Source organism: Sparassis crispa (assembly GCF_003851025.1).
Source record: "Sparassis crispa DNA, contig_000003F, whole genome shotgun sequence".
Taxonomy (NCBI): domain Eukaryota; kingdom Fungi; phylum Basidiomycota; class Agaricomycetes; order Polyporales; family Sparassidaceae; genus Sparassis; species Sparassis crispa.
The window spans coordinates 2442893-2469077 of NW_020939750.1; the positions used below are offsets into that span (position 1 = coordinate 2442893).

At 50.8% G+C, this 26185-nt stretch overlaps 10 protein-coding genes across 10 annotated transcripts; 6 read left to right on the forward strand and 4 right to left on the reverse strand.

Annotated features, from left to right (window-relative positions):
* Positions 1 to 292: 292 nt before the first annotated feature.
* SCP_0409140 (hypothetical protein) lies at positions 293 to 619 on the reverse strand (the record flags this gene model as incomplete). The annotated part of the gene is made up of 1 exon (XM_027757642.1): positions 293 to 619. One exon carries the CDS (start codon positions 617 to 619, stop codon positions 293 to 295), a length of 327 nt encoding a protein of 108 aa, XP_027613443.1.
* A 1807-nt stretch (positions 620 to 2426) lies between these two features.
* On the forward strand, positions 2427 to 3373 carry SCP_0409150 (Pre-mRNA-splicing factor 38; the record flags this gene model as incomplete). The annotated part of the gene is made up of 6 exons (XM_027757643.1): positions 2427 to 2480; positions 2531 to 2606; positions 2671 to 2827; positions 2880 to 2995; positions 3046 to 3290; positions 3335 to 3373. The coding sequence occupies 6 exons, from the start codon at positions 2427 to 2429 to the stop codon at positions 3371 to 3373; spliced, it is 687 nt and encodes a 228-aa protein (XP_027613444.1).
* Positions 3374 to 3557: 184 nt separating this feature from the next.
* On the reverse strand, positions 3558 to 4491 carry SCP_0409160 (54S ribosomal protein L10, mitochondrial; the record flags this gene model as incomplete). Its single annotated transcript, XM_027757644.1, has 5 exons — positions 3558 to 3697; positions 3744 to 3930; positions 3981 to 4140; positions 4193 to 4356; positions 4417 to 4491. 5 exons carry the CDS (start codon positions 4489 to 4491, stop codon positions 3558 to 3560), a joined length of 726 nt encoding a protein of 241 aa, XP_027613445.1.
* Positions 4492 to 4892: 401 nt separating this feature from the next.
* On the reverse strand, positions 4893 to 6830 carry SCP_0409170 (26S proteasome regulatory subunit 7 homolog; the record flags this gene model as incomplete). Its single annotated transcript, XM_027757645.1, has 12 exons — positions 4893 to 4917; positions 4975 to 5078; positions 5135 to 5225; positions 5284 to 5397; positions 5451 to 5827; positions 5878 to 6046; positions 6097 to 6394; positions 6445 to 6526; positions 6577 to 6614; positions 6664 to 6705; positions 6752 to 6765; positions 6817 to 6830. 12 exons carry the CDS (start codon positions 6828 to 6830, stop codon positions 4893 to 4895), a joined length of 1368 nt encoding a protein of 455 aa, XP_027613446.1.
* Positions 6831 to 7031: 201 nt separating this feature from the next.
* Positions 7032 to 9519, forward strand: SCP_0409180 (V-type proton ATPase catalytic subunit A; the record flags this gene model as incomplete). The annotated part of the gene is made up of 12 exons (XM_027757646.1): positions 7032 to 7206; positions 7257 to 7376; positions 7429 to 7472; positions 7522 to 7623; positions 7671 to 7811; positions 7870 to 8021; positions 8073 to 8205; positions 8254 to 8274; positions 8324 to 8679; positions 8735 to 9254; positions 9304 to 9389; positions 9453 to 9519. The coding sequence occupies 12 exons, from the start codon at positions 7032 to 7034 to the stop codon at positions 9517 to 9519; spliced, it is 1917 nt and encodes a 638-aa protein (XP_027613447.1).
* Positions 9520 to 9630: 111 nt separating this feature from the next.
* SCP_0409190 (FAS1 domain-containing protein) lies at positions 9631 to 11681 on the forward strand (the record flags this gene model as incomplete). The annotated part of the gene is made up of 7 exons (XM_027757647.1): positions 9631 to 9920; positions 9981 to 10052; positions 10109 to 10557; positions 10613 to 10701; positions 10747 to 10966; positions 11022 to 11218; positions 11274 to 11681. 7 exons carry the CDS (start codon positions 9631 to 9633, stop codon positions 11679 to 11681), a joined length of 1725 nt encoding a protein of 574 aa, XP_027613448.1.
* Positions 11682 to 11945: 264 nt separating this feature from the next.
* Positions 11946 to 13720, reverse strand: SCP_0409200 (tRNA dimethylallyltransferase, mitochondrial; the record flags this gene model as incomplete). The annotated part of the gene is made up of 9 exons (XM_027757648.1): positions 11946 to 11954; positions 12010 to 12034; positions 12092 to 12179; positions 12233 to 12289; positions 12342 to 12560; positions 12614 to 12746; positions 12799 to 12883; positions 12940 to 13358; positions 13415 to 13720. 9 exons carry the CDS (start codon positions 13718 to 13720, stop codon positions 11946 to 11948), a joined length of 1341 nt encoding a protein of 446 aa, XP_027613449.1.
* A 458-nt stretch (positions 13721 to 14178) lies between these two features.
* Positions 14179 to 15602, forward strand: SCP_0409210 (hypothetical protein; the record flags this gene model as incomplete). The annotated part of the gene is made up of 5 exons (XM_027757649.1): positions 14179 to 14519; positions 14572 to 14859; positions 14915 to 15394; positions 15448 to 15491; positions 15544 to 15602. 5 exons carry the CDS (start codon positions 14179 to 14181, stop codon positions 15600 to 15602), a joined length of 1212 nt encoding a protein of 403 aa, XP_027613450.1.
* Positions 15603 to 15879: 277 nt separating this feature from the next.
* On the forward strand, positions 15880 to 18510 carry SCP_0409220 (3-phytase A; the record flags this gene model as incomplete). The annotated part of the gene is made up of 14 exons (XM_027757650.1): positions 15880 to 16573; positions 16635 to 16728; positions 16790 to 16812; positions 16864 to 16893; positions 16946 to 16992; positions 17051 to 17097; positions 17157 to 17256; positions 17314 to 17342; positions 17393 to 17561; positions 17613 to 17683; positions 17743 to 17760; positions 17816 to 18015; positions 18075 to 18200; positions 18266 to 18510. The coding sequence occupies 14 exons, from the start codon at positions 15880 to 15882 to the stop codon at positions 18508 to 18510; spliced, it is 1893 nt and encodes a 630-aa protein (XP_027613451.1).
* Positions 18511 to 18896: 386 nt separating this feature from the next.
* Positions 18897 to 24865, forward strand: SCP_0409230 (predicted protein; the record flags this gene model as incomplete). Its single annotated transcript, XM_027757651.1, has 10 exons — positions 18897 to 19055; positions 19108 to 19542; positions 19601 to 22006; positions 22066 to 23185; positions 23237 to 23598; positions 23648 to 23875; positions 23928 to 24006; positions 24055 to 24288; positions 24336 to 24790; positions 24851 to 24865. The coding sequence occupies 10 exons, from the start codon at positions 18897 to 18899 to the stop codon at positions 24863 to 24865; spliced, it is 5493 nt and encodes a 1830-aa protein (XP_027613452.1).
* Between the last annotated feature and the right edge of the window lie 1320 nt (positions 24866 to 26185).

Genomic DNA, 26185 nt, shown 5'->3' on the forward strand with positions numbered 1-26185 from the left:
CGATCAGCGGTGTAATGAATTTCAATGATGCAGGCAACTTGATTGGGGGTTTCTGCCAGACTATCGGTGAGCAGCTGCATAGCCGTAAAGTGAACCAACTACACCTGTTGAGCAACACATCCGGGGCAATACCATCTCGCATCTCCTTCTGGCAAATCGGATGCTTCCATCGGAGGATCCAAACACCAGAGATGAAAGGCTTTCGGACACCCATCGCAATAGACGAGAGATCCCAATGAACGACAAGAAGAACAGTGATCTTGATTGAGCTACACCGAAGTTACGGACGACATCAGAAAAAGCTGTTTTTTTGACTCACCAGTCTATTGGAGGGAACAACTTCGCTCATGGCGAGTGTGACAGCAAACGGTTCCTCCTTCACTTTGACGCCCACATCCTTTTCTCGCCCTTTGCCTTTATCTCTTCGCGGGGCCTGACTCCTGCGAAGGCTGTTGCGAGGCGGGGTGGAGTCGTCGGCATTCAATAGAGAATTTGAGCGAGACAGCATCGCCTCGTCAGAGTCGAGAGGTAGTGATATGGGGTCCGAATCAAGAATGAGGTGTGATGACGACGCCATCGCCTCTTGGATAGGATCAGAGGCGGAGACTGCACCGTTCATACTACGCGCAGACGCACGTTGCGCCCTGCTTGAGGCGGAGCTGCCCGGCCAAGTGAGGTAACGCGCACGTTAAAAGGAACGGCGATTTGTGAATCGACAACCACGGCGGGATTGTGTCAGTCTTTTTCGTCCGGTCGCAGGAGAATCGTGCAGGACTCACCCCTTGTCTAACCTCGCTCGCTTTCTCCTAGAACCGTCGACCTCCGTTGTCGTGGTCAACGGGGCCGCCATGTGTCCTGTATAGGTAGTGCCTGGATCCGATACAGGCAAGTAGGAGAGGACTGTCACAGCTTTTTTGTGATCTCTCCTCGGAAGACCAGTCTGTTGAATAGAGACTAAAGGAGGAGGCCCGGGCAGAATTTCTGTAGCCAAGCTCGGATCGCCCTCTAGGTTGGGCGGTTGGGCGACAGGAACTCCCGGTAGCAAGTACACCGGGACGCCTTCCACAGAGGTCATGACCGTCAGTGAGAAAGCTGCTGAATGAGGCCGCCAGAGCTCAATCCGTGCTACGCTCACGGATGAACGACCTCAACGCGATGATGGTGGTAAGGACGTAACTACATTCGGCTCGAGGCGTCGCAATTAATATGTACATGCTTTGGCAACCCCTCTCCAACCACCAACCTCAGAGCAGACAATAAACATCCTTCATTCAACAGCCAACGAGGACAAAGGTTTTAAACCCGGGATAAGATATTATGAACAGGTTCTGGAAATTTTCAATGAGACCGAATTTCTTGAATTCATATCAGATGGATGAACTCACCTCTGCTTGATTGGCATCGGAAGTAACGGTCCAATGAAGTTGATGAAACCGAATATCATATCTCGCGGACGATGCGACTCGGTCAACAACAGTGACGGGAGACCTTCACAACCACCCAGAGTGGCTAGAAGCACTCACACATCCAAGCGTCGTCATAAGGGAAGTGAAGGTTCGGCGTCCGTGACGTTCCAGATTAGAGCCTATTCCACAAGATAAACTACAGTTCAAGCAGGAGTACGTAGACCATAGGAACAAATCAGAAATGAAGAGAATATCAAGCTTTCACAACAGATAGTCAAAAAACCGGCTGGTCTTAGCCCCGGGCTGTAAGTTTCAACGTAGAGACATTGCTCGTAAACATACTTGTAAGTGCTGAGCTATTGCATAAAATTCTCCGCTATTCCAGGGGTAAGACTGGAGAGAAGAGGTTCTCAACCGAACCTGAAAACTAGCAAACCTTTCACAGCATGGATGAGTAAACAGAATACGCGTCGCCTTACCTTGCGGCGCGGAAGGAATTGAATATATAAGACAGAGAGGATACGAAGCGTACCACTCTACAAGACTTGCATTTTGACTGGAAGCTTCCAGATGAGCCCGTTAACGGCCCGGTGAAGACAACGGTAGTTGTGGCAAATGAGTCCATCACATGGCAAGATATGGGTCTTGAACAAACATCAGATTGTAAAAGCGCCATACATCTGCTCTGCGCCATCAGAAAGAGTGTATGATAGTACACAAACGTGAGGTTTCATGGACCAGGGTGCCAGCACATGGGTTGAGTCATAGCCAGATCATGATGTACTGAGAACAAGTGGACACCGTTTCCAGCGGTAACAGTGCAGAAGGCTAGAGAGGTGCCGAACATAACGTAGTCCCAAGCACGGCCGCAACGCAAAAGGTAAAAACAGTCAAGAAGTAAGCTTCTGACCGTGAGTGGCCATCGTTTCCACGCTGGATAACTGGGTGGTGATCCAGTCCACAAAAGGCAAAGGCCTTGGAATCTAACAGGTATAAACAACCGTCTACGTTCCTAACGCCATGGCCAATACGACTGTCCGTGGTGCACAGGCAATCCACGGCCAAAATCCTCAGGTAACTCATCATTCACAGAATGAGGATACGATTTCTCACGGCTAATTTAGTATCTAGTCGAAACTGTTGTCCGAAACCGAATCTATGAATCCACATACTGGAAGGAGCATTGCTTTGCGTTAACAGGTGACTTAGGGTGATCGAGAGTTTGTTACAAGAAGCTAGTGTTGATGAATGTCTTTTTTCTCAGCTGAGAGTCTTATTGACAGGGCCATTGGGCTGAAGAGCGTTGGTGGAGTATATGGAAACCAGAAACCAACCGAATATTTGTGCTTACTCTTGAAGCTTCTGCAAATCCAGCCCGAGAAAGAAATATTACTCGAGTATCTTCAGGCGGACGAATTCAAGTACGTACTATTTTATACTATCGTGATCGCTCTCATGTTGAATTCTGTGCAGATATTTGAGAGCGTTGGCCGTGATGTATGTCCGAATGACATTCAGAGCAGTAGAGGTGTATGAGATACTAGAACCCTTACTCAAGGATTATAGGAAGTTGCGGTATCGGAATATGGGTCCGTCTAATATATTCCTGTGATGACTACCTTTACTCAATTTCTCACAGGTGGGTATTCTCTAACACATATGGATGAATTCGTGGACTCTCTCCTAACAGAGGAGAGAGTTTGTGATATTATCCTACCCCGCCTGACAAAGCGCGACACGCTGGAAGATACTGGCGAAATTGGGCCGAGAAAAAGCCGACTACTGGACGCCATGGAAGGAAAGAGCGAACGTGGAAGTAACAAGAGCCGCAGCAGAAGTCAGAGTAGAAGCCAACAATCGAACAGGATGGGAAGCGCGAGTCCGGTGCGGAGTGCCAGTGCAGGACGAAGTCTCAGTCGTGGTAGTAGGTCGCCGTCCCCTGCTGGATCACGATACGTTTCTCGTAGTCCCTCGCGATCACGCTCTGGCTCCAAGTCACCATTCCGTTCTCGGAGCCGCAGCATATCTCCGGATCGAGTGCAAAATGGTGCACACTCACCGTCGCAGTCGGGAAGTCGCAGTATCTCACCATATCCGATGGAGACATGAGCGTGCTGGTCAGAAAGTATGTATATAGGTCATAACGTAGCGCTACTTTTGCTTGTCGAATTCTTGCGTCTTGTATGCACGCAGTTGCTTGGACAGCTCCTTCCATCGCTCCTGGACCATAGGCATCGTCTCCACTGCAGTTGGAGAGAGGTACCCACGGTTCCTCCATTGTGTATACCACACTGCAAAATGTGAGAGAGATATGGGATGAAAGTGAATATCACATACAAATGTCTCTCCGGTGAGTGGGTGCCGCCTGTACCCTGTCTGTTCGCCCCTTCACACAATCACGAAGGGCCAGCGGGTTGTAGTATTCGCAAAATACCGTGCCGCCTAACTTCTCAACTGCACGAATCGCAGTCTGAGATGCACGGGAAGGCGTTATATGTATGGGAGTTTTTAGATGTTCAGCACCCTGCGGGAATAATGAGGCCAGCAGCAGCACTGCGAGAACACAAGACTCACATTCCCTAGCAGCTTAACACCGTCATGGACATTGTGTATACAGCCACTCAAGAGAAGCTCTCTGGCAGTTATGGGATTATCTGGCGTCGATTGTAACCGTCCCTGGTCTATCCAATGCTGTATCCGGTCCAGGTTCACGGGTGCCCAAGTCTTCGCCGTCCTGCGGAAAACGTTTCAACACTACCCTCCTGGAAGAAAAACGGAAACCGTACTGATTGACGAAACCCCGCTTCGGCAGGAGCTTCCAAAGCGGCGTCTGTCCACCTTCAAAGCCAGCTTTTGGCTTGCCGTTTCCTGAACGCGATTTTTGTCCATTGTGTCCACGACCAGACGTTCCGCCTTTGCCGGACCCTTGACCTCGACCTAAACGCTTTTGCTACGGTTAACACGTATCAGAACACGGTTACAAGATGAGAACTCCGGAGACTAAGCGTACTGCATGCTGAGAGTTGCGAGCAGGGGAGAGATTGAAGAGGTGAACCCGCCCAGATGTTGCGCGAAATGTTGACATGACCTCAGGCCCTTACGGTCTGTCGACCTTTCCGCTCACAGAGGGGATCGAGACAAAGCGCCGGGATAGAAACTTGGGAGTCCGAGTACTGCTGGTACTTACTTGTGGACCCACGTCAGTTACAGCAGAAGTCGGAGAAACGCTTATTGCTGATTTCAGAAGCCTTGTCGCGCGGCCAAATATTGCTGTTTTCAGTATTTAGTCAACAACGTCATTAATCTCGCTAATTTACAGGCTTCACGAGATCGATATTGAGCAAATTCCGGACAGGATGCACTGCGTGCCTATCATACAGCACAGAGGGACAATCTCCAATTTGGATGCACAAGGTCTGCAATGATCCATGGCATGTAATGCATAACGAGCGAAAGTATGAGATCGACTATGTACCACTAAAACATCTAATTATACACCTGGTACAAAGGCCTATAATGCAGGGAATTAGTAGTATCATACATGAAGGCGACAAATTGAAGCACGTACGTGCTAGAGAACTTTGTGCCTTGCCGCACGACCTTCTCGACCGCATCCAGGAAGTCACGTTCGGTGGTGACTTTCCGTCGCGCACGGATCGCGAACATGCCAGCCTGAGAATCGTGTTTATGAACGACTGAGCTAAAGGTACTGAAGGGACAAGGCGTACCTCCGTCGCAACAGATCGCAGCTCAGCGCCTGTAGTGTTTGGACAGAGACGAGCGATGAGGTCAAACCGGATGTCCCTCTCCACGCTCATACTAGCCAGTCATTTTAATCAATAATACGAACAGGCGCGGCAGAACGGAACATACTGACCTCCTTGCATGTATCCGAAGAATCTGTGTACGACCCTCGTTGTCCGGAAGAGAAAACTCTACCCGTCTATCCAATCGCCCTGGACGAAGCAGAGCAGGGTCCAGTGTATCGGGTCTACGGAGCGAAACATTAATATGGGGATGGCCAGCCTGCAAGATATTACTCACCGATTAGTCGCCATGAGCACTTTGATGTTTCCTCTTGGATCAAATCCATCGAGCTGGTTGATGAGCTCCAACATGGTCCGCTGTACCTCGTTATCGCCTCCCGCGCCATCGTCAAACCGCGCACCACCAATTGCGTCGACCTCGTCGAAGAAAATGATGCAAGCCTTCTTGCTTCGCGCCATCTCGAACAGCTCCCGCACCATACGCGCACCCTCACCGACATACTTCTGCACCAACTCGGAGCCTATGACGCGGATGAAAGTGGCATCTGTCCGGTTCGCGACAGCACGTGCACAGAGAGTCTTGCCTGTTCCTGGTGGACCAAAGAGAAGAACACCCTTTGGCGGATCGATACCGAGTTTCACAAAGCGCTCGGGCTGCAGTCTGTCAGCAATGAAACTGATATTCATCCTGCTGTCTCACTCACTGAGAGCAGCGGCGTCTCGACAACCTCTCGTAGTTTTTCAATCTGCTCTTTGCAACCACCGACATCAGAGTACGTCACGTCAGGCTTCTCCTCAACTTGCATCATGGTGACAGAAGCGTCGATCTTCGGAGGTAAAGGTATTTGGATCTGGTACTTGTTGCGGTCCACACTGTAACCCCTCCGGTCAGCATGATTCACATTGCCAACGCGAGTACGCACCCTACTCGCATGCCTTCTTCAATATCTGTTGGCGCAACTCTATCTCCGAGACCGACCACGAACTTCGCGATTTGTTTAATATTGATGACATATTTGTCCTGCTCGTCTGCACCCTTCTGACCCTGCATGGCACCCTGAGGGTTTACCGCTCGAGCAGCCTCAGCCGCTGTGGGATCGACAGGAATTATCTTGGTACAACGAGCGACCTGCAATGGGTGCTCTTCGCCCATGCGTTGCCGGTCTGCAGGAAGATCCCAGAGGTTGGGCGACGCGAGTCCCGTGTCAGACTCCTTGACGCCTGGAGGTGTGTAAGAGGATCCAGCTGTGAAGGGAATGGATGGCACACACCAAGTTTCTCGTTGATGCGTTTACGGACTTCCTGGATGTCCTTATCAATTTGCTTCAGCCGTGCCGCATATGGACCTTGGCCCTGTAATAGAATGAGTGCTAGTGCCAATGTGTATTCGACAAATAACGCACGTATGTCTTGAGAATTTGGATATCACTATCGTCAAGAGCTGAAAGATGTTGAGAGAAATTGCATGGAACGGTATGACATAAACATACCCTTGATCTCCTTCTCCTCTTTGTCATTAACCTTCTTCTCCCCTACGACACAATTAGAGCAATTCCCCGGAGGCCTGGAAGTACGTACACTTATCCCAGTTCCTAAACAACCCGTGTTAACAGATAACAGATAGAATGGCACGAAGGACATACTCTTTTGGCGGCATTGAATGCAATGGCTTGGAGGTTCAGAGACAAGGTGTTATGTAGAGGCAGGGACGCGTCACTCTCTGCCTCAAATGTGGACGCGTCTCGGTCAGCTGCATTGACTTCCTGACCAGACTCCCTCCCAGTCGTCGTACACTCGACCTGGCTCGCAGCCACTACCGAGCATTGACTGAGCACATCGTTACGTTCAACACACCACCATGGCTGGTGCACTCCCAAATGCTAAGAAGAACCTCCCAAAAATCAGCGATGAGGATCGCGAGTCTCGCTTTGGTCAGGTGTTCGGTGTGTCCGGACCCGTCGTTGTCGCCGAGAACATGACGGGGTGCGCCATGTATGAACTTGTGCGTGTAGGTCACGATGAGCTTGTCGGAGGTACGCGTTATGTTCGCCATTTTTTATGTAGGACTGACCGCGATGTGCAGAGGTTATCAGGATTGACGCGGACAGGACGACGATTCAAGTGTACGAGGAGACGTCCGGTGTCACGGTAGGGGATCCCGTCCTGCGCACCGGAAAGCCGCTCAGTGTAGAGCTCGGACCTGGTACGTCTTTCTCTTGACATTATATTTAAATACAGCTGATGAGTTCTTGTAGGTCTTATGGGAAATATTGTCGATGGAATACAGCGACCACTCCGAGTGCGTGTCTCCCCTTACTGTACGAGATGTAACTGAAGTCATTGCCCAGTCTATTCAAGAGTTGTCAAAGTCAATTTACATTCCACGAGGTATCAACACAGAGGCTCTTGATCGCTCGCTGCAGTGGGACTTCAGCCCAGCGGACTATAAGGTGCATTTTAGTGATCCTGTGCGGGGCTTCTTATATATCGTATCTAGGTTGGAGATCACATTTCAGGCGGCGATATCTTTGGACGTGTCTACGAGAACTCACTCGTCGATAGCCACAAGATTATCCTCGCGCCTCGCGCATTGGGAACCATCTCGCATATAGCTGAGAAAGGTAGCTACGGGGTTGGCGTAAGTCCTCTGCCACGCCTTCATACCAACATCCTGTATATCTAAAACATATGGGAAGGATGTCGTGTTGGAGACAGAATTCCAAGGGAAGACAACGAAGCATACTATGATGCAAGTCTGGCCCGTTCGTGCACCTCGACCTGTGGCGGAGAAGCATACTGCGGACTACCCTCTACTGACTGGACAACGGATCTTGGATGCCCTTTTCCCGTATGTTCTCCAATGACAGCAGTCGGATGCTGATAGTGAAGCGTTCTCCAGTTGTGTACAAGGTGGTACCACTGCTATTCCTGGTGCTTTCGGTTGCGGAAAGACCGTTATCTCCCAAGCCCTGTCCAAGTTCTCTAACAGTGACATTATTATATATGTCGGCTGTGGTGAACGAGGGAATGAGGTTTGTCTCTCACCCGACGGTGTACCATGGCTCTAACTGTATTGACAGATGGCGGAAGTCTTGATGGAAGTGAGTTGTCGGGGATCCAAATGTTCAGTGTCATTTAAACTCTCCTTAGTTCCCCGAACTTACTATGGAAGTTGGCGACCGTCAAGAGCCCATTATGAAGCGTACCACGCTCGTGGCCAACACCTCCAATATGCCGGTAGCAGCCCGCGAGGCATCAATCTACACTGGTATCACCTTGGCAGAGTATTTCCGTGACCAAGGCACCAACGTGTCCATGATGGCTGACTCCACTTCACGTTGGGCCGAGGCGCTGCGTGAAATCTCGGGGCGTTTGGCTGAGATGCCTGCTGATTCAGGATATCCGGCATACCTTGGAACGAAATTGGCTGGCTTCTACGAACGCGCGGGGAAAGTCACTTGTCTGGGAAACCCTGTCCGACGAGGTACCGTCTCCATCGTCGGCGCGTCAGTTGTTCACCGTGTTCTATCAGTCGATGTTTCGCTTACATGTCCACCTCAGCGTGTCTCCGCCAGGTGGAGACTTCTCGGACCCAGTCACGTCCGCTACCCTCGGTATCGTGCAAGTCTTCTGGGGTCTTGACAAGAAGCTGGCACAGCGGAAGCACTTCCCATCAGTTAATTGGAACATCTCTTACTCGAAGTACACGAAGGTTCTCGAGCCACACTACGAGTCCACTGAGCCGGGCTTCGTCGAGTTGCGCACACGCACGAAGGAGATCCTGCAGAAGGAGGATGATCTCGCCGAAATTGTGCAGTTGGTCGGGAAGAGTGCCTTGGGAGAATCCGACAAGATCACACTAGAGGTGGCCCGCATGTTGAAGGACGATTTCCTTCAGCAAAACGGCATGAGCGAATATGATCGTTTCTGCCCATTCTACAAGACAAGCTCAATGTTGCGGAACTTCGTCGCCTTCCATGATGCTGCCCTTAAAGCGGTGACAAATAGCGACATTACGTTCGCCAAGGTCAGGGACTCAACAGGCGACATCATATTCAAGTTGTCTCAGATGAAGTTCGAGGTGGGTCTGTACTTTTGCGTCATGACTGCGCTGCTCACGACCATACTAGTCGCCATCCCAAGGGAAGGAGGCGCTCAAGGGGAAATTAGATGCACTGTATAATGAGATTCAAGACAAGTTCCGGCAACTAGGAGAGTGAGATACCTTTTTCTCAGTATACTATGTATTATTCGAGCACTTCAACCTTTTCGTGGTCAGCTTTCTGAATGACGAGTGGCAGCAAATGCAGCGGCCAGGCCTCGGTGCCGCAGCACGTAGCCTTTGATCGACTCCTTCTCGGATAGGAGTGGGCCCGCTGCGGCTGATGTCTCATGACTGAGATGTAAGTATAAAGTCAAGAGGGCCCCTCTGACCCTCGTCCCGTTCACGTCTCGCCATGTTGCTACGCTCCGTAATATCTGCCGTCTCAGGTGCCCTGCTTGTCTGTGCCCTGCCAGAACCAGTCGCCCGTCGTGCCGATATCAACGAAGTTGCACAGACTGACGCAGATATTCCCTACCACAATTTGCTGACGGATGGTACTCAAGTACGGGTTGGGTTGGAGCAAGAAGAGACTATCCAGCATCCTGACCGGCCACCTCTCTCCCCCTCTCCGCCCTCCGGGCCCCATCCACCTGCGGAGGATACTGAGAAGACCATCTACCAGATCCTCAGTGATGATCCGAAGTACGGCTATGCACCCATGATGTATTAATGCCTCGCGGCTGATTGCGTTCGTGAATCCAGGTTCTCTCGTGTCTTCAAGCTTGTGAATTCAGTCGATGACGTCACTCGACTGCTGAATGATTCTTCCGCGAAGTACGCGCTGGTCTCATCCGAAATATTAATGCTTTGTGCTTACGGCGGAACACCAGTGTAACGTTCTTTGCCCCTCCGGATTGGGCACTACGCAAGGCGGGATGCAGGAGGCATGCGGTACAGGACACCTCTCCCTTTTTTGAGGACGACCGTTCCCGCAGTTCTTCCCTTACTATGCGTGAACAGAACTTCAATCAACATGATCTTTTCCAGGTCGCCCACGGTTTTATCGACCTCGGCTCTACGTCAGAGTGCAATTCACTGAAACACTCTGATATGGCCAAGATCATTCGCGCCGTTCTATTGTATCACATTCTTCCAGCAGCATTGCCTACCAATGAGTTAGCCAAGAACACTACTCGGGCGACAAATCTCACACTGAGCGACGGTTCCCTGGGCGGCGAACCCCTGCGAGTCCGTGTTAGCTATGCGTCCAGGATAGCGCCTATTCTCGCGGTTAACGTCTACGCCAAGATTGTTAAAGGGGATATTTCCGCCGCAAACGGTCAGTCGATGCGGCCAGAATTTTATGATGTTGACATAGAATGTTCCTTTGGTAGGTATTATACATGAAATCAATCACCCGCTGCTTCCTCCCCCCACTATTTTTGAGAGCCTGTTTTTACTACCAGACATTTTCTCAACATTGGTGAGCGACTTGTCTTTCTTATCGGCAAGACTGACAATGTTCTAGACTTCTGCCCTTGGACGCGTTGGTATAGCCAACAAGATCGACTACCATCATAACGGGGAGAATGGAGGGACTCCTGCGGTCACTTTCTTTGCGCCGACCAATAAGGCGTTCGACAAACTGCCGAGGAAGTTGAAATTCTACCTCTTCTCTCCCTTTGGAGAGAAGGCATTAAAGAAGCTACTGGAGTATCACATCGCACCTGGGTTCATTCTCCATTCTGGTATGAAACGTCTTCGCCGGCCTTTCATCACTGCTTACTCTCCGCTTCTTATTAGATTGGGTGCACAATGTTTCAGACGCCCTCGACGTGTACCGTGAGGACGAGCGAAGCGGCGCCATCGGTCCTTACCACCCACAAGTGAGGTCTACCAGCGATGCGTACACGATGCCAGAGTGGGTCACAACGTTTGAGCGGTTGAGCGGCTTCTATCGATGGATGGAATGCGAGGGGACCACCTCATCGTCCGGCAAGGTACGTCCATTTGTTGACAGGTTGTCTTCGCTCATTTACCTTGGCCATGCTTCAGGTGCATGTGCACCCAAGGACGGCAATTGTGTGTCCACATGGATACAGCGTTTCCCATAGCCGGTTGGTGGCTCCAGGTTTCCCACTTCCAAGACCTCCGCCGCCTGTCTTCGAGCGTAATCTCACCGTGCCCACACTCCTGAGTAACCATTCTCTGGGAGTGTACGTCACGCAGTTCGAGACCAAACTTCCCCTGCGTAGGCGGGTCTACCACACACATGTGCTTGTCGACCACCAACTGGTAACAGTATCTGACCTCGTGGCCAGAAACGGCGCTTTCCACGTCGTGGAGCGCGTACTGAACCCGATCAGACACCCCAGAAGGCACCCCGAGACGCCCACCGATGTTGAAGAGGACGAATGGCAGGATTGGGAAGAGTGGTTGCCACGTTGGGCGGAAGAGAATTGATCTTCATACTGATCACTGAAACTGCTGTAGGCTACAAGTGTGCGTGCTGAATATAGGTGTCTCCATGTCTCCTGTGGGTTCACGATGGGTCGGGATGTAAAGAGTCACCGTCCTGCAAGAACAGAGATGCATCTGAGTCTTCGAAGATGTCCACAGGATCGTCGTACTGCTTCTCCTGATTTACTTTCTCTCTTATGGGATGTTCAACCGCAACCCGACTAGACTTTGTCAGGTGCTGGCGAGAGCGTTTATGGAGGCGCGATCTCAAGTGAGCTTGCCAGAAACGCTCTTCGACCATGACAGGTTCCTCCTTGTTGGTCGTGCATACTGCACAGGTCACTTTACGCCTTGCGCTGAAATTCAGCAATTAGCACGCAAAATATATAGATCAGTACTGCACACATCCTCACTTGGTGAGATTTTCTTCAATGTTTAACATATGCCGAGCGGTCTCGGAAAGTGAGAAGGGGTCTGGCAGCTCCTTGTCATTCAAAAAGTCTACACATGCAGATATTAGTTCTTCGGCCTTGCAAACTGAATCACGCTGTCACCGTGTGTGAGTTGTTCTGCAACGTCTCCGACATTCGTAGTCCATGTGTCCCCGAGTTCTAGCGTCATGCGGTAAAAAGACAACTGCCGCGTCTAAGTATGTTATCTCACCTGTTGCATCCAGCAGATACACAGGAGTTACGACGGTCTCACTTTCGGCTTGACTGCGAGCGTTGGCTTTGTATGCCAGAGGCAGCATCTGGTTTCGAATCCAACTAATCTGCCTCCGTGAGTATCTTCTGGTGGCAACCTTCATACGTTCGACGGCCTCGTTGAATAACTTCTCAGAGGGTGCAGTTGCGTTTAGATACTCAAAAAATTCCTTGAATCCTGGTGGTGACTTAGTAAGGTGAATTATGCATGACATGAGCGGAAAGAATTACCGATGCACTGGTAGATTCCAAGTGTGTGGTCGATATCCTCCGCATCCGAGTCTTCTGCATCACTCTGGCTGAAGGAGGATGCAGAAGGTGAGGCGACACTTCTCAACGCTTGGATTTCTTGGAGAAGGCCTTGCTACTACTGAACGTTATCATACTGCAACAGGTGACATGAGAACGTAACGTACCTCTATCATCTGGTCAACACGGGCATTCAAGCGGGGAAACAGCTCTGTTGTATTGGCGTAGAGCCAAAGGCATAGTGTTCGATACCTTCATTAAATCCATGAGCTCGCGCCGACATTTTGTTGGATGTGTGAATATCATACCTTGGTGGAACAATAACTTGTGCCTGCTCGGCGAATATGGCGGTTGACGTACGACCATTCTCACGAATGATACACACTTCCCGCAATGTCTTTCTGGTATCCCTCCAATGCCAACTTTTTGCCCTTTCAGGGTCGATGATAGATAATAGTGCATATAGAGAGGTCGCAGCTTCCGGCTCTGTCTCAGCAGAAGGGGGTTGCTCAGGGAGAGCATTATATAGATCTAGCAGCTCAGGTGGGAGGGACGCCACGGCTTGCGCCAGTTCTTCGGACATTGGAGGAAGAATTCCAGGGGGGGATACCTGCCGTGTTGTCTGGCCAAAGGATGCCAGTCGGTTCGGGAAGATAAGATTTTGCATCCAATACGACGTTCCGCCTACCACGATGGGGATTTTACCTTGTTTGTGGGCCTCATCAATCTATACGATACGCCATTCATGAGGTGGTCTCCGTGTAAATTTGGGTGTTAACATACAGCTTCTATAGCATCCCGGACCCATTCGGTGACGATGTACTGCTCGCCTGGTTTTTTGAAATCCATCAACACATGCTCAACACCACACCTCTCCTCGAATGGGACCTTGTTTGTGATGACATCCACCCCTGCATAGACCTGCATAGAGTCCGCATTGATGATCCTTGCACCATGATAGCCTTGTTTCCGACCCTCCGCTAAGGCGAGGGCAAGCTCGATAGCCAACTTTGATTTGCCCACGCCGGTCGTCCCGCAGATTGCAATCAATGGCCGTGCAACAGAGATATTCAGCGCATGGCTGCACATATGCAGCAAGTACCCTAGCTGCGGCAAACCGGTAGCAGATTTCGGGCTTGAAGAAAACTTCGAAAGTCGGAGGGCTGATCATCATTACATAATGGGCGCGAGTGCCTCATTTGGTAACCCTTGCACTTCCTTTCCACGATACCGGTGACCTCATCCGAGCGATATTTATTCTGCTGTTTGTCTGAGGCCCCGAGGCGACAGCTGACAGAGGGTAGGACGTGCATCTGTACATTATTAAGTTCTTTCTATGCAATTTGTTCTGATCTTATCCACGCGAATACTTAGATCGCTTGAGCCATTGCGCCGGCGGGTCTCTCATGAAAAGTCCGAGTGTTAATCCTTACCGACGCGTCCTGGGGTGCCGTACGAGATATGCAGGATATCCGGCATGGCGAAGGCACCTACATGTTCAGAATGATATCGGGCCAGACCTCCCAGCGGTAGAAGTTTCCCGCCTTATGGAACAGCATGCGCAGCAGCCTCCTTGGCCGTTGACGCTCTCTACCTTTCTGTCTTTCGCTCGTCCCATCACAGAGGTGTCCGTACTATCTTCTGTGGAGTATGTTTTCGCAGAAATTCCTCGCAGACTTGCCTCGCGCGCTCGCTCGCTGGAGGCGCTACCATTCATTGTCGGCATGAATCCGTTCATTGCGCGTACGCTTCAGGCTTACCGCAGGAGCTTCCAATTTCTCACTATGCACCCCCCTGTCAAGACACTACAGGAAAATGCTTTTTTTGCTGTGCAGCTTGAAGCATTTGTGCAAAGCCATGCGAATGACATACCAACTATGGCTAAAGGGTGAGTTATACATTGACAGGCAAACATCGTCAACCAGCTGACACCGCAGCAGTTTTCAGGAGTGTTCCCGTTACATGACACCGGAGCAGATCAGTGAATTTTTGGATGGCGCAATCCGTAACCGCATTGCAATGCGCCTGATAGCAGAGCAGCACATCGCATTATCTCGCTCTTTGATGCAGAAGGAGAACAGCCGTGATCACCTCGGCATAGTACACATGTCGTGTTCTCCGCGGGACACGATATGTATGTGTGGATCCTTTGTGAGCGAGTTATGTGAGGCTACTCTCGGCGCAAGTCCGAAGATCATCATCGACGGTGAAATAGATGCCACTTTTGCGTAGGTGCCTCATTTCGCCCCATCATATGGTACTCTAAAAAGATACACTTGGCAGATATATTCCTGTGCATCTGGAGTACATCCTTACCGAGATTCTCAAGAATGCCTTTCGCGCTACTGTGGAGAGACACCACAAACTATACGCCTCCGCTACCTCGACACCTCCTATACCTCCTGTTGTCATCACGATCTCGCCGCCCCCACCGCTCACGTCTCATGCTCGCGTTGGGCCGGCATTTCTCTCCATGCGTATTCGTGACGAGGGTGGAGGTGTACCCTCTGCCAACATGGGACGCATTTTCTCCTACTCATTTACAACTGCCGGTCGTGGTGCCGAAGACAGTCTGGAAGATGCAGATAACGGACTTGGTGGAGGTCCATACGCAGCGCAACATGTTGGTGGAAGCGCGGCTGTCGATGGAAACGGAGGTACGGGTGGCTTGTTCACAGAAATGACGGGACGGAGTTTGCAAATGGGTTTGGGCACGATCGCAGGCCTTGGATACGGGTTGCCAATGAGCCGGCTGTATGCACGGTGCGTGCATACTTTTATAAATTGTCTGAGTAATCCTATAAGAATCTCCTCAGATACTTCGGAGGTTCGCTTGACTTCCTATCGTTGGAAGGATGGGGTGAGATGCACTTTCCACGTGGTTGAAAATGCTTTAACTGAGTTTTCACTAGGTAGTGACGTCTTTCTCAAGCTAAGAGATCTCAACGACGCAGGAGACGCGGAAATTTAGCGCCTTCAATCGTCGTTAGGACTGTACGCCGTGGAAGTTGTACCATTGTTACACCATTAATATTGTCCCTGAGTACACAAAGCGCCACTTCGTTACTTATGATCTCAACACATAGGGAAAAAGAACCACCGACTCTGAGCAGTGAGAGCTCATGAGGAGGTACTGTATGGCAGACTTGCGCTGGACATACTGACCTGCCATATTTGGATGAAAGTGTCTCACATGCAGACGTAAGCTCGGATGGGCGCTTGCTGTCTCCCGAGCACAGCCTGCAGCCATGGCCGTGAACGGCTACAGCGAGGTAGAGACGACGGAGGAGGAGTGCAAACAGTACGCTCCAGTTGATGCGGAGAGACAATCTCTTCTGCCTTCGCCTGAACAGGAGAATGATGGTGCCTCCAGCTCCAAGTCTGCTCTTTCTAGTTCACTATCTGCCAACTCACTTCTTCACTCTCGTTTGCAACTGTCTGCAGCCTTTGCAGCAGGAATTGTCGCGTGCTTGCTTATCCAAATACTTGTCTCTCCCCAGCTCTGGTTCCCACCGCCCAAGGGTGGTAATTCAGGCTACTCCTCTAGCCATGCTGGTATGCAGGCTCCTCCATACGCCGGTTCCAGCGAGGTGCATAAATTTCCACCAGCTTCGCCGACAAATGTCTTTCCATCTATGTTTCCAACGGGTGTGGGCCACGCTGGTCCCACACCAACAGGAGCTGAGCCTGCACTCATCGCTACCGCTCCTTCTTACCCCCTCCACACTGGTGCCGCGCACCTAGTCTCCCCTGATTTCACCGCGACCTCAGGTAACAAGAGTCACTTTGACATATTCAGGCACTGGGGCAATTTGTCTCCCTGGTTTAGCGTTGGGCGTGGCGCGTTTGGAGTGGATTCCAGCCCAGAGGCCCCGGAGACGTGCCGGGTTACTGGGTTGCATCTCTTGCACAGACACGGTGCTCGGTACCCCACGGAATTCGGTAGGTCTTCAACTTCATTAAGGATTCGTGATGTATTTGGGTGCTATCACACGTCACATAGCATCGTATGGTGGTCCTGCCAAGCTGGCCATGAAATTGCATGATGCCGCTGCCAAGTGGACGGCTATTGGTGATTTGGCATTCTTGAATGAATGGTGAGGATAGATAATTTCACGTCATTTCACGGAACATGGCTTTTGACCTACGTCTTGCTAGGACCTATAAGCTGGGCGAAGAAAGTATGCTGTTTTGTACATGATCGCGGTGTGCCTTATCTGATCTATTCCAAGTTTTGACACCCTTCGGAAGACAGCAACTCTGTGAGGTTAGGTCCTTATGCTCTGGAATCCATAGCTCAACAGGAGGGTTCAGACGATCTCGGTGTCTCAATGCGCATCAAATATGGATTTCTGTTGAAGGTAATTTTGAGTATCATTATTCCCCTGCGAGTATCTTTCTTAACGCTGTTCTCCGTAGAATTTTACCGAATCCAACACGGTACCAGTCTTCCGTACTGAATCTCAGTGGGTCGAAGACGTCAGTCCATTTATCTCTTTGACCAACATGACTGCATGTCCATCAGAGATCGTATGTTGGCGTCAGCGCGCAATTTTGCAATCGGCTTCTTCGGATATCCATTCGAAGGACAGTATCAGCAGAGTATCACCATCGAGGATCACGGTGTACGTCCCATGGGCTAGCGGGTAAATCCTCCTTGCTGACCAGTTGACTCCTGACAGTACAACAACACGCTTGCTCCATATAAGACGTATGCGCCTGGTGTACTCTCTGAGTCGTTTTCTCAAGACTACCCTGCAGATGTCCCAATGCTGACGACCCTTCGAAATCGGACCGTGGAGTCGATTACGTGCGCCAATGGGCAGCTATATACCTCAAGGACGCCCTAGCTCGTATTGCTCCGCAGCTGGATGGGTATGATTTGACAATCGAGGACGTGTACACTCTGCAGCAGATGTGCGCTTACGAGGTGAGTGAAATTTCCGATGGACGATTCTGTTAATACCGACGGGGTATAAAGACCGTTGCTATCGGCTATTCCCGATTCTGTGAGTTGTTCACCGAAGAGGAATGGAAGGGCTTCGACTATGCGTGAGTCACAAAGTGCCGTCCGTATGTGGGTATCTCGATCTAACTCGGGTTCCACATAGGCTGGATTTATACTTCTGGTATATGGAACTTATTGCCATGGTTGACGGAGTGCTGAGGTAACTACATTTTTAGGTACGATTCCGCGTTCGGGTCCCCGCTTGCGAAGGTGCTAGGTGTTGGCTATATCCAAGAGATGGTTGCAAGGCTTACACACACGCCGATCGAGACGCACAACACTTCTACAAACGCAACTTTGGATGATAGCACCGCTACATTCCCCGTGGGACAGAGTCTCTACGTTGATGCTACCCACGAGGTTGTCGTTCTTCACGGTACACTTCGTTTACTTACTATTTCCCGGGAATGCAAGCTGACGTCTACGTGTATCAAGTCATTACTGCGTTGAATCTCACCACGCTGGCTGCCAATGGTCCCTTGCCTGCCGATCACATTCCTCGTCATCGCTCCTTCAGGTCGTCTCATCTCGCACCGTTTGCGACCAACATCCAGTTCCAGCGTAGGCCAAGTATCCGTTTCATGTTGGAATGTTTGCCCGCTCATTGTTTTCTTGATGTGTTGCAGTACTTTCGTGCAACTCCGTCCCGGATGCTCAGATTCGAGTTATCATCAATGATGGTGTGGTACCTTTGACGGGCATCAAGGGTTGTCCAGACCAGAAGGATGGGATGTGCTCGATTGACACGTTCGTCGCAGGCCAGAAAGAGATCATCAGTGAGACGGATTGGTTGTACGGCTGCCACGGTGATTGGACAGTCCCTCCTGGTCCGGAATGGAACACGACGATCGGCTCTCCGCCTGCGCCGTAGGATATCGTTATGCTGACTGCTGGTGTTTTCTTGTCGGTGTTCTTTCGCTGCATACTTTCACTGGAAGGGAATTCTGCATGTAAAATATAGACTACAGTATTTTCCACAAAGTCTGCACATGCCGCGGCATGCATGGACGAAACTCATAGCCACCGAGTGGCAACAGAGACAAACATGGAAGGACACGAGGCGGTTGAGAGCTTCGAGCTACTTACCACATAGTCAAATGTCAAGCCCACTGCCAACAGTGGCACGGCTGTTCATCATCTGAACTCCCATAGGCTCGGTTTAGAAGGTTCACCATTTTGTAACGATATTTTACAGGTCTTGCTTTCTTCGTCACCCGTCTTTCGTTTCTTCCTCGCGCTCGTTAACCTCTTTCTCTCATGTCTGCACCTCCGACCCCAAGCATATCTCAAGTAACACACGATAAAGCGCACATGAAGAGGAGAGACAGACCACCGACACTCCAGCTGGGGGACTCAAAAGATTCGTCGGACGGAGACGTACAGTCCGAGCGCGATGTACGCGCAAATGCACAACGGGTAATATTTACTTCTCAATTTCCCGCAGCTCCATTTTGACCGTGCCATGCAGACACTTCTGCAAGTCCGCAATCCGGATGATCATGTCACGGAAAACGAGTCTGACTTGCCGCGCTCTGCATCTGCCACATCGTCCCTCGATCCGTACTACTTCAGCGTCCACAGCCCATCTGAGTCACCCTTGCCCAATGCGCGTAGTCTGCCCAAGACTCCAGAGACACGGATGGTGAACGACCCTGTGACGCCAGGCAAAGATCCAGCAGCGATTGATAGACGAGGACTAGTTGGGGTGGGAGAGCTTGCTACTCCACGCTGGGCGCGGGGCGCGCGTGACGATGAGGTCGAGGTTGACGACCCAATTCACGATATCGATGAAGATGATGATGCAGGTGAAGTCCTGATCATGGAGGGAGATTATACTCCGGACCTGCCGGACAGTCCGTGGACGATCGAAGCGATCGACGGTGAGAAAGAAGAGAGCGACGAGGTTCGTACTCCCCACCATTCCTTAGGAATTGACAACTCACAGGCGTGTACGTGTGTAGTTCTTGGAGGTGAAGGCGGTTCCACGTTCTTTGCGGACGCGGCGTTCGGTCGCTGATGAAAGTGGTGGTGAGGAGATTCTCTATCCGCGGCATCCGCTACCAGTGGACAGTGTCAAGCAGGAGGGTGCATACACTGCGAGTACTGCACTCAGTGAAGAGTTCCCCCCGACCGCCATTGTGTCCCGTCCGAAAAAGCGCACATCGGAGGAATTTGATATGGATCATTCTGGAGTAGCGAAGCATGAGAAGGAAAAGGCATCGGTACGGAGGCACAGAAGTCTGGGTGTTGGATTACCATCAACAACGACGAAGGAAAGGGTGAAAGATCGCAGAAGAGATACGCTATCCGTCAACGTCAAGCATGCTCGGCAAACATCTGCAAGCTCTTCTTCATCCAGCCATGGGGAGACATACCACTCAAGGCGTGTCCATACTTCCGATTTCTCTCATTTACCACCATCTCCTTCGTCATCATCCATCCAGCAGTTCCTGAAACACAGCAGTACAAATAGTACGGCAGGTTCACCCTTGCAGAACACCCGGGACCCACCCTCGCATCTTCCTGCCAACGTTGTTGCCCATTCTCTCCTTCGTGGTACCCAAGAAGGATGGTCAGACCTGGACGATCATGCGACTGCGGAAGCCCTGCGAAAGTTAGACGGGCTTTCTAGTAGGAGTGCTCGTGCGAGGTCCAGCATTGGTGGTCATAGCAGGGTGGGAAGCTCCAGTCGCCCCTCAAGTCGGCCGTCTACCCCTGCCATGAATGCGACACAATGGGAAGGTGTCCAAGGTGGACGGATTAGCAAACGGGTTAGCACTCATCTGTCTTCCGGAGTGACGGAGAAGGACAAGTTCAAGGAGCAGGTTCCTACACCTCGTCAAGGTGTTGGTCTGGGACTTGGACTCGGGGATATCTCTGTTGATACTGAGTTAAATGGTGCACGCCTCTCAAGCGAGGAAGCGCAGAATGGCTCACCTTCACCTGACAAGCCGCTCAAGAAGGCTGGCTCGATTCACACACGTACCAGTTTCATTACGCCAAAGCGCAGTTCAGCTTCGTCTGGCACTAATACGAGCACGCCCACGACAAGTTCACGCGATTCTGCCACGTTATCCGTCACCACGAATGCTACCTCTGTATCTACCGCATCTGGCCGGCAGTCGACGGGCAAGGCTAGGAGGAACAGTGCAGGTAGTGATATTTCCGTGTACTCTGGTGATGCAGCTTCCGCACGGGATCGTGCAGCTGCCCTTGCGATATCGTCTGATGGTCCAGAGGATGCCGAAGTACCACCTGTACCACCGTTGCCCAAGGACTTCTCCGGATACAAGCTGCCAGTGCAGACGCCAACTAATCTCACATCTCCTTCGCCGGACAGTGCAGGCGGTACGGAGAAGAAAATTCGCAGGGACACAGTTGGCGATGTCAACCATCTAACAGCGTCCTTGGAAGTCCCGTCCTTCCCTAATACCCCTTCTAAGCATAGCTCTTTACAGGTGCAGAAGTCCACTACGCCGACGGCTGTGCACAAGACGCCTTCAAAGAAATGGAGTTTGAATGCTTTGAGCAAGAAGTTGTCCCACTCGCCTTCGGTTACTTCGATGAAGGAGCCTGCACACTCGAAGTCCCCAGGTTTCCCGATCAGCCCGCGTGGTTTGCACTTTGGTCAGCAAATTCGCAAGTCGCTTTCGAAGGAGAATGCTCTTTCTACTGTCTCCAAGACGTCTGTGGAAGATTGGTCACCCATCAACTCAGACGCCATGGCTTCGGCCACATCCCTGGCGTCTGTCTCATCTGTTGGTTCCAGTCGACTCCCTAGATCTTCCGTGGCGTCACTGCAGCCTCCAGTTGTGACAGCACGAACTCCCGATCGTGTTGTACCTAGTCGATCGGGTACTGGTTCCAGCGCTAGTACTAACGTTCCTATTATGCCTCAACACGCTCCTCTTAGTCCTGCATCCTCTATTCGCCGCGAACCTTCTACCAAGCGTCGTACTCCTTCGTCCATACCCTTTTTCCGCCGCTCCTCATCGCAATCCATGCAGATACCTCCTGCGACCTCAATGCCACTTTCGGGGTCTCCAACGTCTTCGTCTGGGCCTAATTCCTCTACTCATCTGCGTGTACCGAGCAGCCGCTCGCCTACTAAGGATCCGAGCCTCTCTTCTCCGTCTGTACCCAATTCGGCACAGAAGAAGTCATCTATGCTCAGTCTTGGCATTCCATCCTTACTCAAAGGCTCCAGTTCTAGGCGGAATTTACATTCTGATAAAGAGAAGAGCGACGCCAAGAGTAGCAAGGAAGGATCGACTTCAAAGGATTCAGAACGAGAAAAATCCAAGAAGGATGAGAGAGATCGTAGTGAAAGTAGGATTTCAGTTTTGATGGGCAGGAAACGCGGAAAGGTGAGTCTGAAGATGTGGGTTTCGGTTTTGGTACTTAGCATGCTGCTTTATGTTATCAGACACTATCCTCTGCTCATCCGAAGAAGACGGAGCCAATTCCTATTGCTATGCCGCCAATGCAAATGTCAGCCATACCGCCTGTTACTGCTCAGCGTGTAGCCAATTTGAAGTCTTCGTCGTCCTCGTCATCATCTTCTAATCCATCTACGGCCGGCACTTCGAGACTGGCTTCTTCGAGGGCTACGTCTCAAACGGTGAGTTCAATGCAGAAACACTCGGATACGTCACTTCGCAGCCGAAATCAGTTGCCAACTATTGCCGGCTCACCATCAGTGGGTGCCCTTCAACCTCAAATTGTGAAGGATTCCAGGGAGGGCCCTCCGTCCACGTCACTGAATGCTTCATCCGGTCTATTAAAGGAAACTCCCACGAAAATCCCCCGAATTTCCAGCCGGTCTTCAGCGGTGAATTCACCTACATTAAAGGCCAATGGGACAAGTCGGAGGGTAAGCATGATTGTTAGCACCACAGCTCCCTTTGCGCCGTCTCGTGGCAATTCGCCAACTGCCGGTAGCGAATCAATGAACGAGTTTGGGGTTATCGAGAACGGGCAGGCATCAGGATCCAAAGTGACCACCACAACTAGTCAACGTCATTCGGTTCGGTCGCCTCCATTGGGAACGTCGCGTGTCCCGCGTCAGGTTGCTGCCACCACTTCTGCCACTGTAAACGGTGCTATTCCCCGTAAGAACCGAGAATCCATGTCGTTCGCTGGCTTGCGGAAGTCGTCTACTGGCTCGGTTACTTCCATCTCTTCGATTGCGCAGCAAAATGAGTCGCAGACACAGCACCGATTCTCCGCCCTGTCTCCTTCGAAAGGCCTGAAGCTTTTAAGTCCAAAGATGTCGTTGCCCACCACCAGGTCTTCCAATACGTCATTGACGCAGGGCATCCAGCAGGTCATGGGTTCTCCTTCCGCGAGTCGACAGTCATTATCAACGCCTTCTCCTGCCCCTAGCTCAGTGGATGAAGAAGAGCTCTTGGGTGATGAGGAGATGTTGCAATACATCAGAAGACAGCAGGCCAAGAAGTTGGCAGCAGGCGCTTCACAGGCTGACCTGGATGGTCTACTGCGCTTCCCGGAGCCAATCCCCCCGATCCCTCCAACGGTCCCAGCTGGTAAGTCATTGCTATACCATACTTTACGTGATATTCATCATCTCTTTCTAGCTATTCTTAAGAGTAGCCAAGCGCAATACCTTTCCGAGTATGAGCGCAAGGAGATCTTGGAGTGCCCGTCGGTGTACTACATTGGAGCTCACAGTGATAAAAAGCCAGCCACCTGCGATAACACGACGAACAATCATGGCTATGATGACGAACGCGGCGACTATCTCATTGTCAATCGTGACCATCTGGCATATCGTTACGAAATCATTGATACTCTGGGCAAAGGTTCCTTTGGGCAGGTCCTGAACTGTCGCGACCATTGCACAGGCGAGTCTGTCGCAATCAAGATTATTCGCAACAAGAAGCGATTCCACCATCAAGCTCTTGTGGAAATCAAGATCTTGGATAGTTTGCGGAAATGGGTGTGTTCCATAGTATTCTTCATTCATTCGTATAATGACTATCGAACAGGATCAAGAGGAGAAGCATCATGTCATCAAGATGACAGAGCACTTCTACTTCCGCAATCACCTGTGCATTGCAATGGAACTGTTGAGCATCAATCTGTACGAGCTGATCAAAGCCAACGGCTTTGTTGGCTTCACTACGGCCTTGATTCGGCGCTTCACGAGCCAGATGCTGCAATCGCTGTCATTGATGCGGCACCATCGCATTGTACATTGCGACTTGAAGCCCGAGGTACGTGCTATTTGGACCGCGGTATTCTGTCTCTGACAAGTTTTCAACCCAGAACGTTCTGTTGAGACACCCTGCCAAGAGTGCAATCAAGGTCATAGACTTCGGTAGCAGCTGTTTCGAGCACGAAAAAAGTGGAGTAAATTCTGCATGCTCAGTCTTATTTGCTGACGTGCATGCAGTCTACACCTACATCCAGAGTCGTTTCTATCGTTCTCCGGAAGTCATTCTTGGCATGAACTACCACATGGCAATCGATATGTGGAGTTTAGGCTGTATTCTGGCCGAACTGTATACTGGATTCCCCATTTTCCCAGGTGAGAATGAACAGGAGCAGCTGTCTTGTATCATGGAGGTTCTTGGAGTGCCGGACAAGGATTTTGTTAATCGCAGTTCGAGGAAGAGGCTTTTTTTCGGTAGGCGACTATTTTTTACTGGAAAGCTTGTCTCACATTGTGCCCAGATAACACTGGAGCCCCACGGCCTGTAGTAAACTCGAAGGGGCGGAGGAGACGACCTGGATCAAAGTCTCTAGCTCAAGTTCTGCGATGTGATGACGACTTATTCGTGGACTTCATCTCCAAATGCCTGGTTTGGGACCCCGACCGTCGGATCAAGCCACAGGCTGCATTGCGCCACCCTTTCCTCACAGCTAGTCGACGCGCGAAGATAACGAGCCCAACTCCTGGCACAGCGAAAGCGATGCTTTCTTCAGCTTCCCGTGGCAGCAAGGTGACCGAAACTCCGAAGAAGTCGATGATAAGCGCACCTACACCTCTGACAGCTCGTTCTACGAGAACCACTGTTCCTAATACCCCGAGTGGTTCGAGTACTATGCACACGGCACTGGGATCGTCGAGGTCATACAGAACGTCACAAGCGCAATCCATGTCGTCCTATCATGCTAGTCGGACAATGGTGAATATGAACCTGTGACTCCCGACGCTTGGCCCCGACGTTGACGAATAACTCTTCCAGACAACTGCGAAATGAACTTCATGACCTGAGACTGCTTGGTACTGAGGACTGGCATCTTATATGTCGATAGAACCTACTTCTAAACCGTTCTCCTTAACTTACAACTGACGAATCTCAAGCTGGTCTGATCCCCTTTGCTGTTTCAATACCCTCCATGTTGAGTTCCCTGTATTTTATTACTGCGTCGCTCTCGGTTGCTCGTTGGTTCATCATCTCAACATACGCGTTGTTGTTATTCGCTCCTCATCATAGCCATAATCGCATCCTCACCCCTGCAATTTAATATCTGGAATCACAGCTTCCTACCGAAGTCTTACAGTCTTCCATTGAGAAGGTGGATTCTTAGACTGCCTTGCAGAAGTTGTCTGAAACGCAAGCGTTCACGAAGAAGGGAACATGCGGCTTATGGGGAACCATCCGGTGGATGGTCTGAAGGCTAAAGGTGAACTTGTGAAGGGATGTTCCCCGAACAAATTTCCTGCCGCCTGTGGAGACTACCTATTGCTATACGATATCCTGCATGGTATTCCCTTTATTCAACGGCCATCGATGACGTCAGGCAATGGGACGGAGCTGTAATTTCTGGCGGGGACGCGGAGAGACGATTGGAGATTGGGATGACGGATTTTAAAGATGAGCGTACACGGATAATCAGTACGCAAGAAAACACTCTTACGTACCGCGCATGCAATAGGGACACAGATGGCGCTCCGAAGGGTGGACCGAAAACACTGAACAACTGCTCGCCATCGCTTACGGATTTTCCGGGAAGGTTTCACGGACTGAACTACGTTGGACCTTCATTCAAAGAAGCTCAGACAACTGTCACAAGACATGATGAATAGTGCACATCCAGCGCTGCTAGGTTGAATAAGTAAGAAAGAGAATGTCGGAGATGCTAATATCAGTCTACGGAGGTAACAATATCCATGACCCAATATGTGAACGTATCATCGATAGCAACAACGCAGTAAACAAAGCTCATGCACTCGGTTCTGAAAGAAGTTTTGCTAGAGACGGCAAGTATGCCTCACATATCGACGAGAAATAGAACTCGTGTTCTGAATTATGGGGACGAACAAGGTTATGCGCGATCTCGTGCGCCAAAGTGAAGTACCTGCCAGGAAATGTCAGAACGTCTTCTGGCGACTACGAAGTACCTACCAAGAGATGTAAGCATCCGACAACCCTCCTTTCTGTACATCCTGATCGTCTGGGAGTCATTCGTTCATTAGTCTCACGATAGACAGCCTGTCGTATCAGAAACTCACGCCATGCTTCAAAATATCGCAGATTCAAAAACAAACTGGCGTTCCGGTTGAACGCTATGAGTTC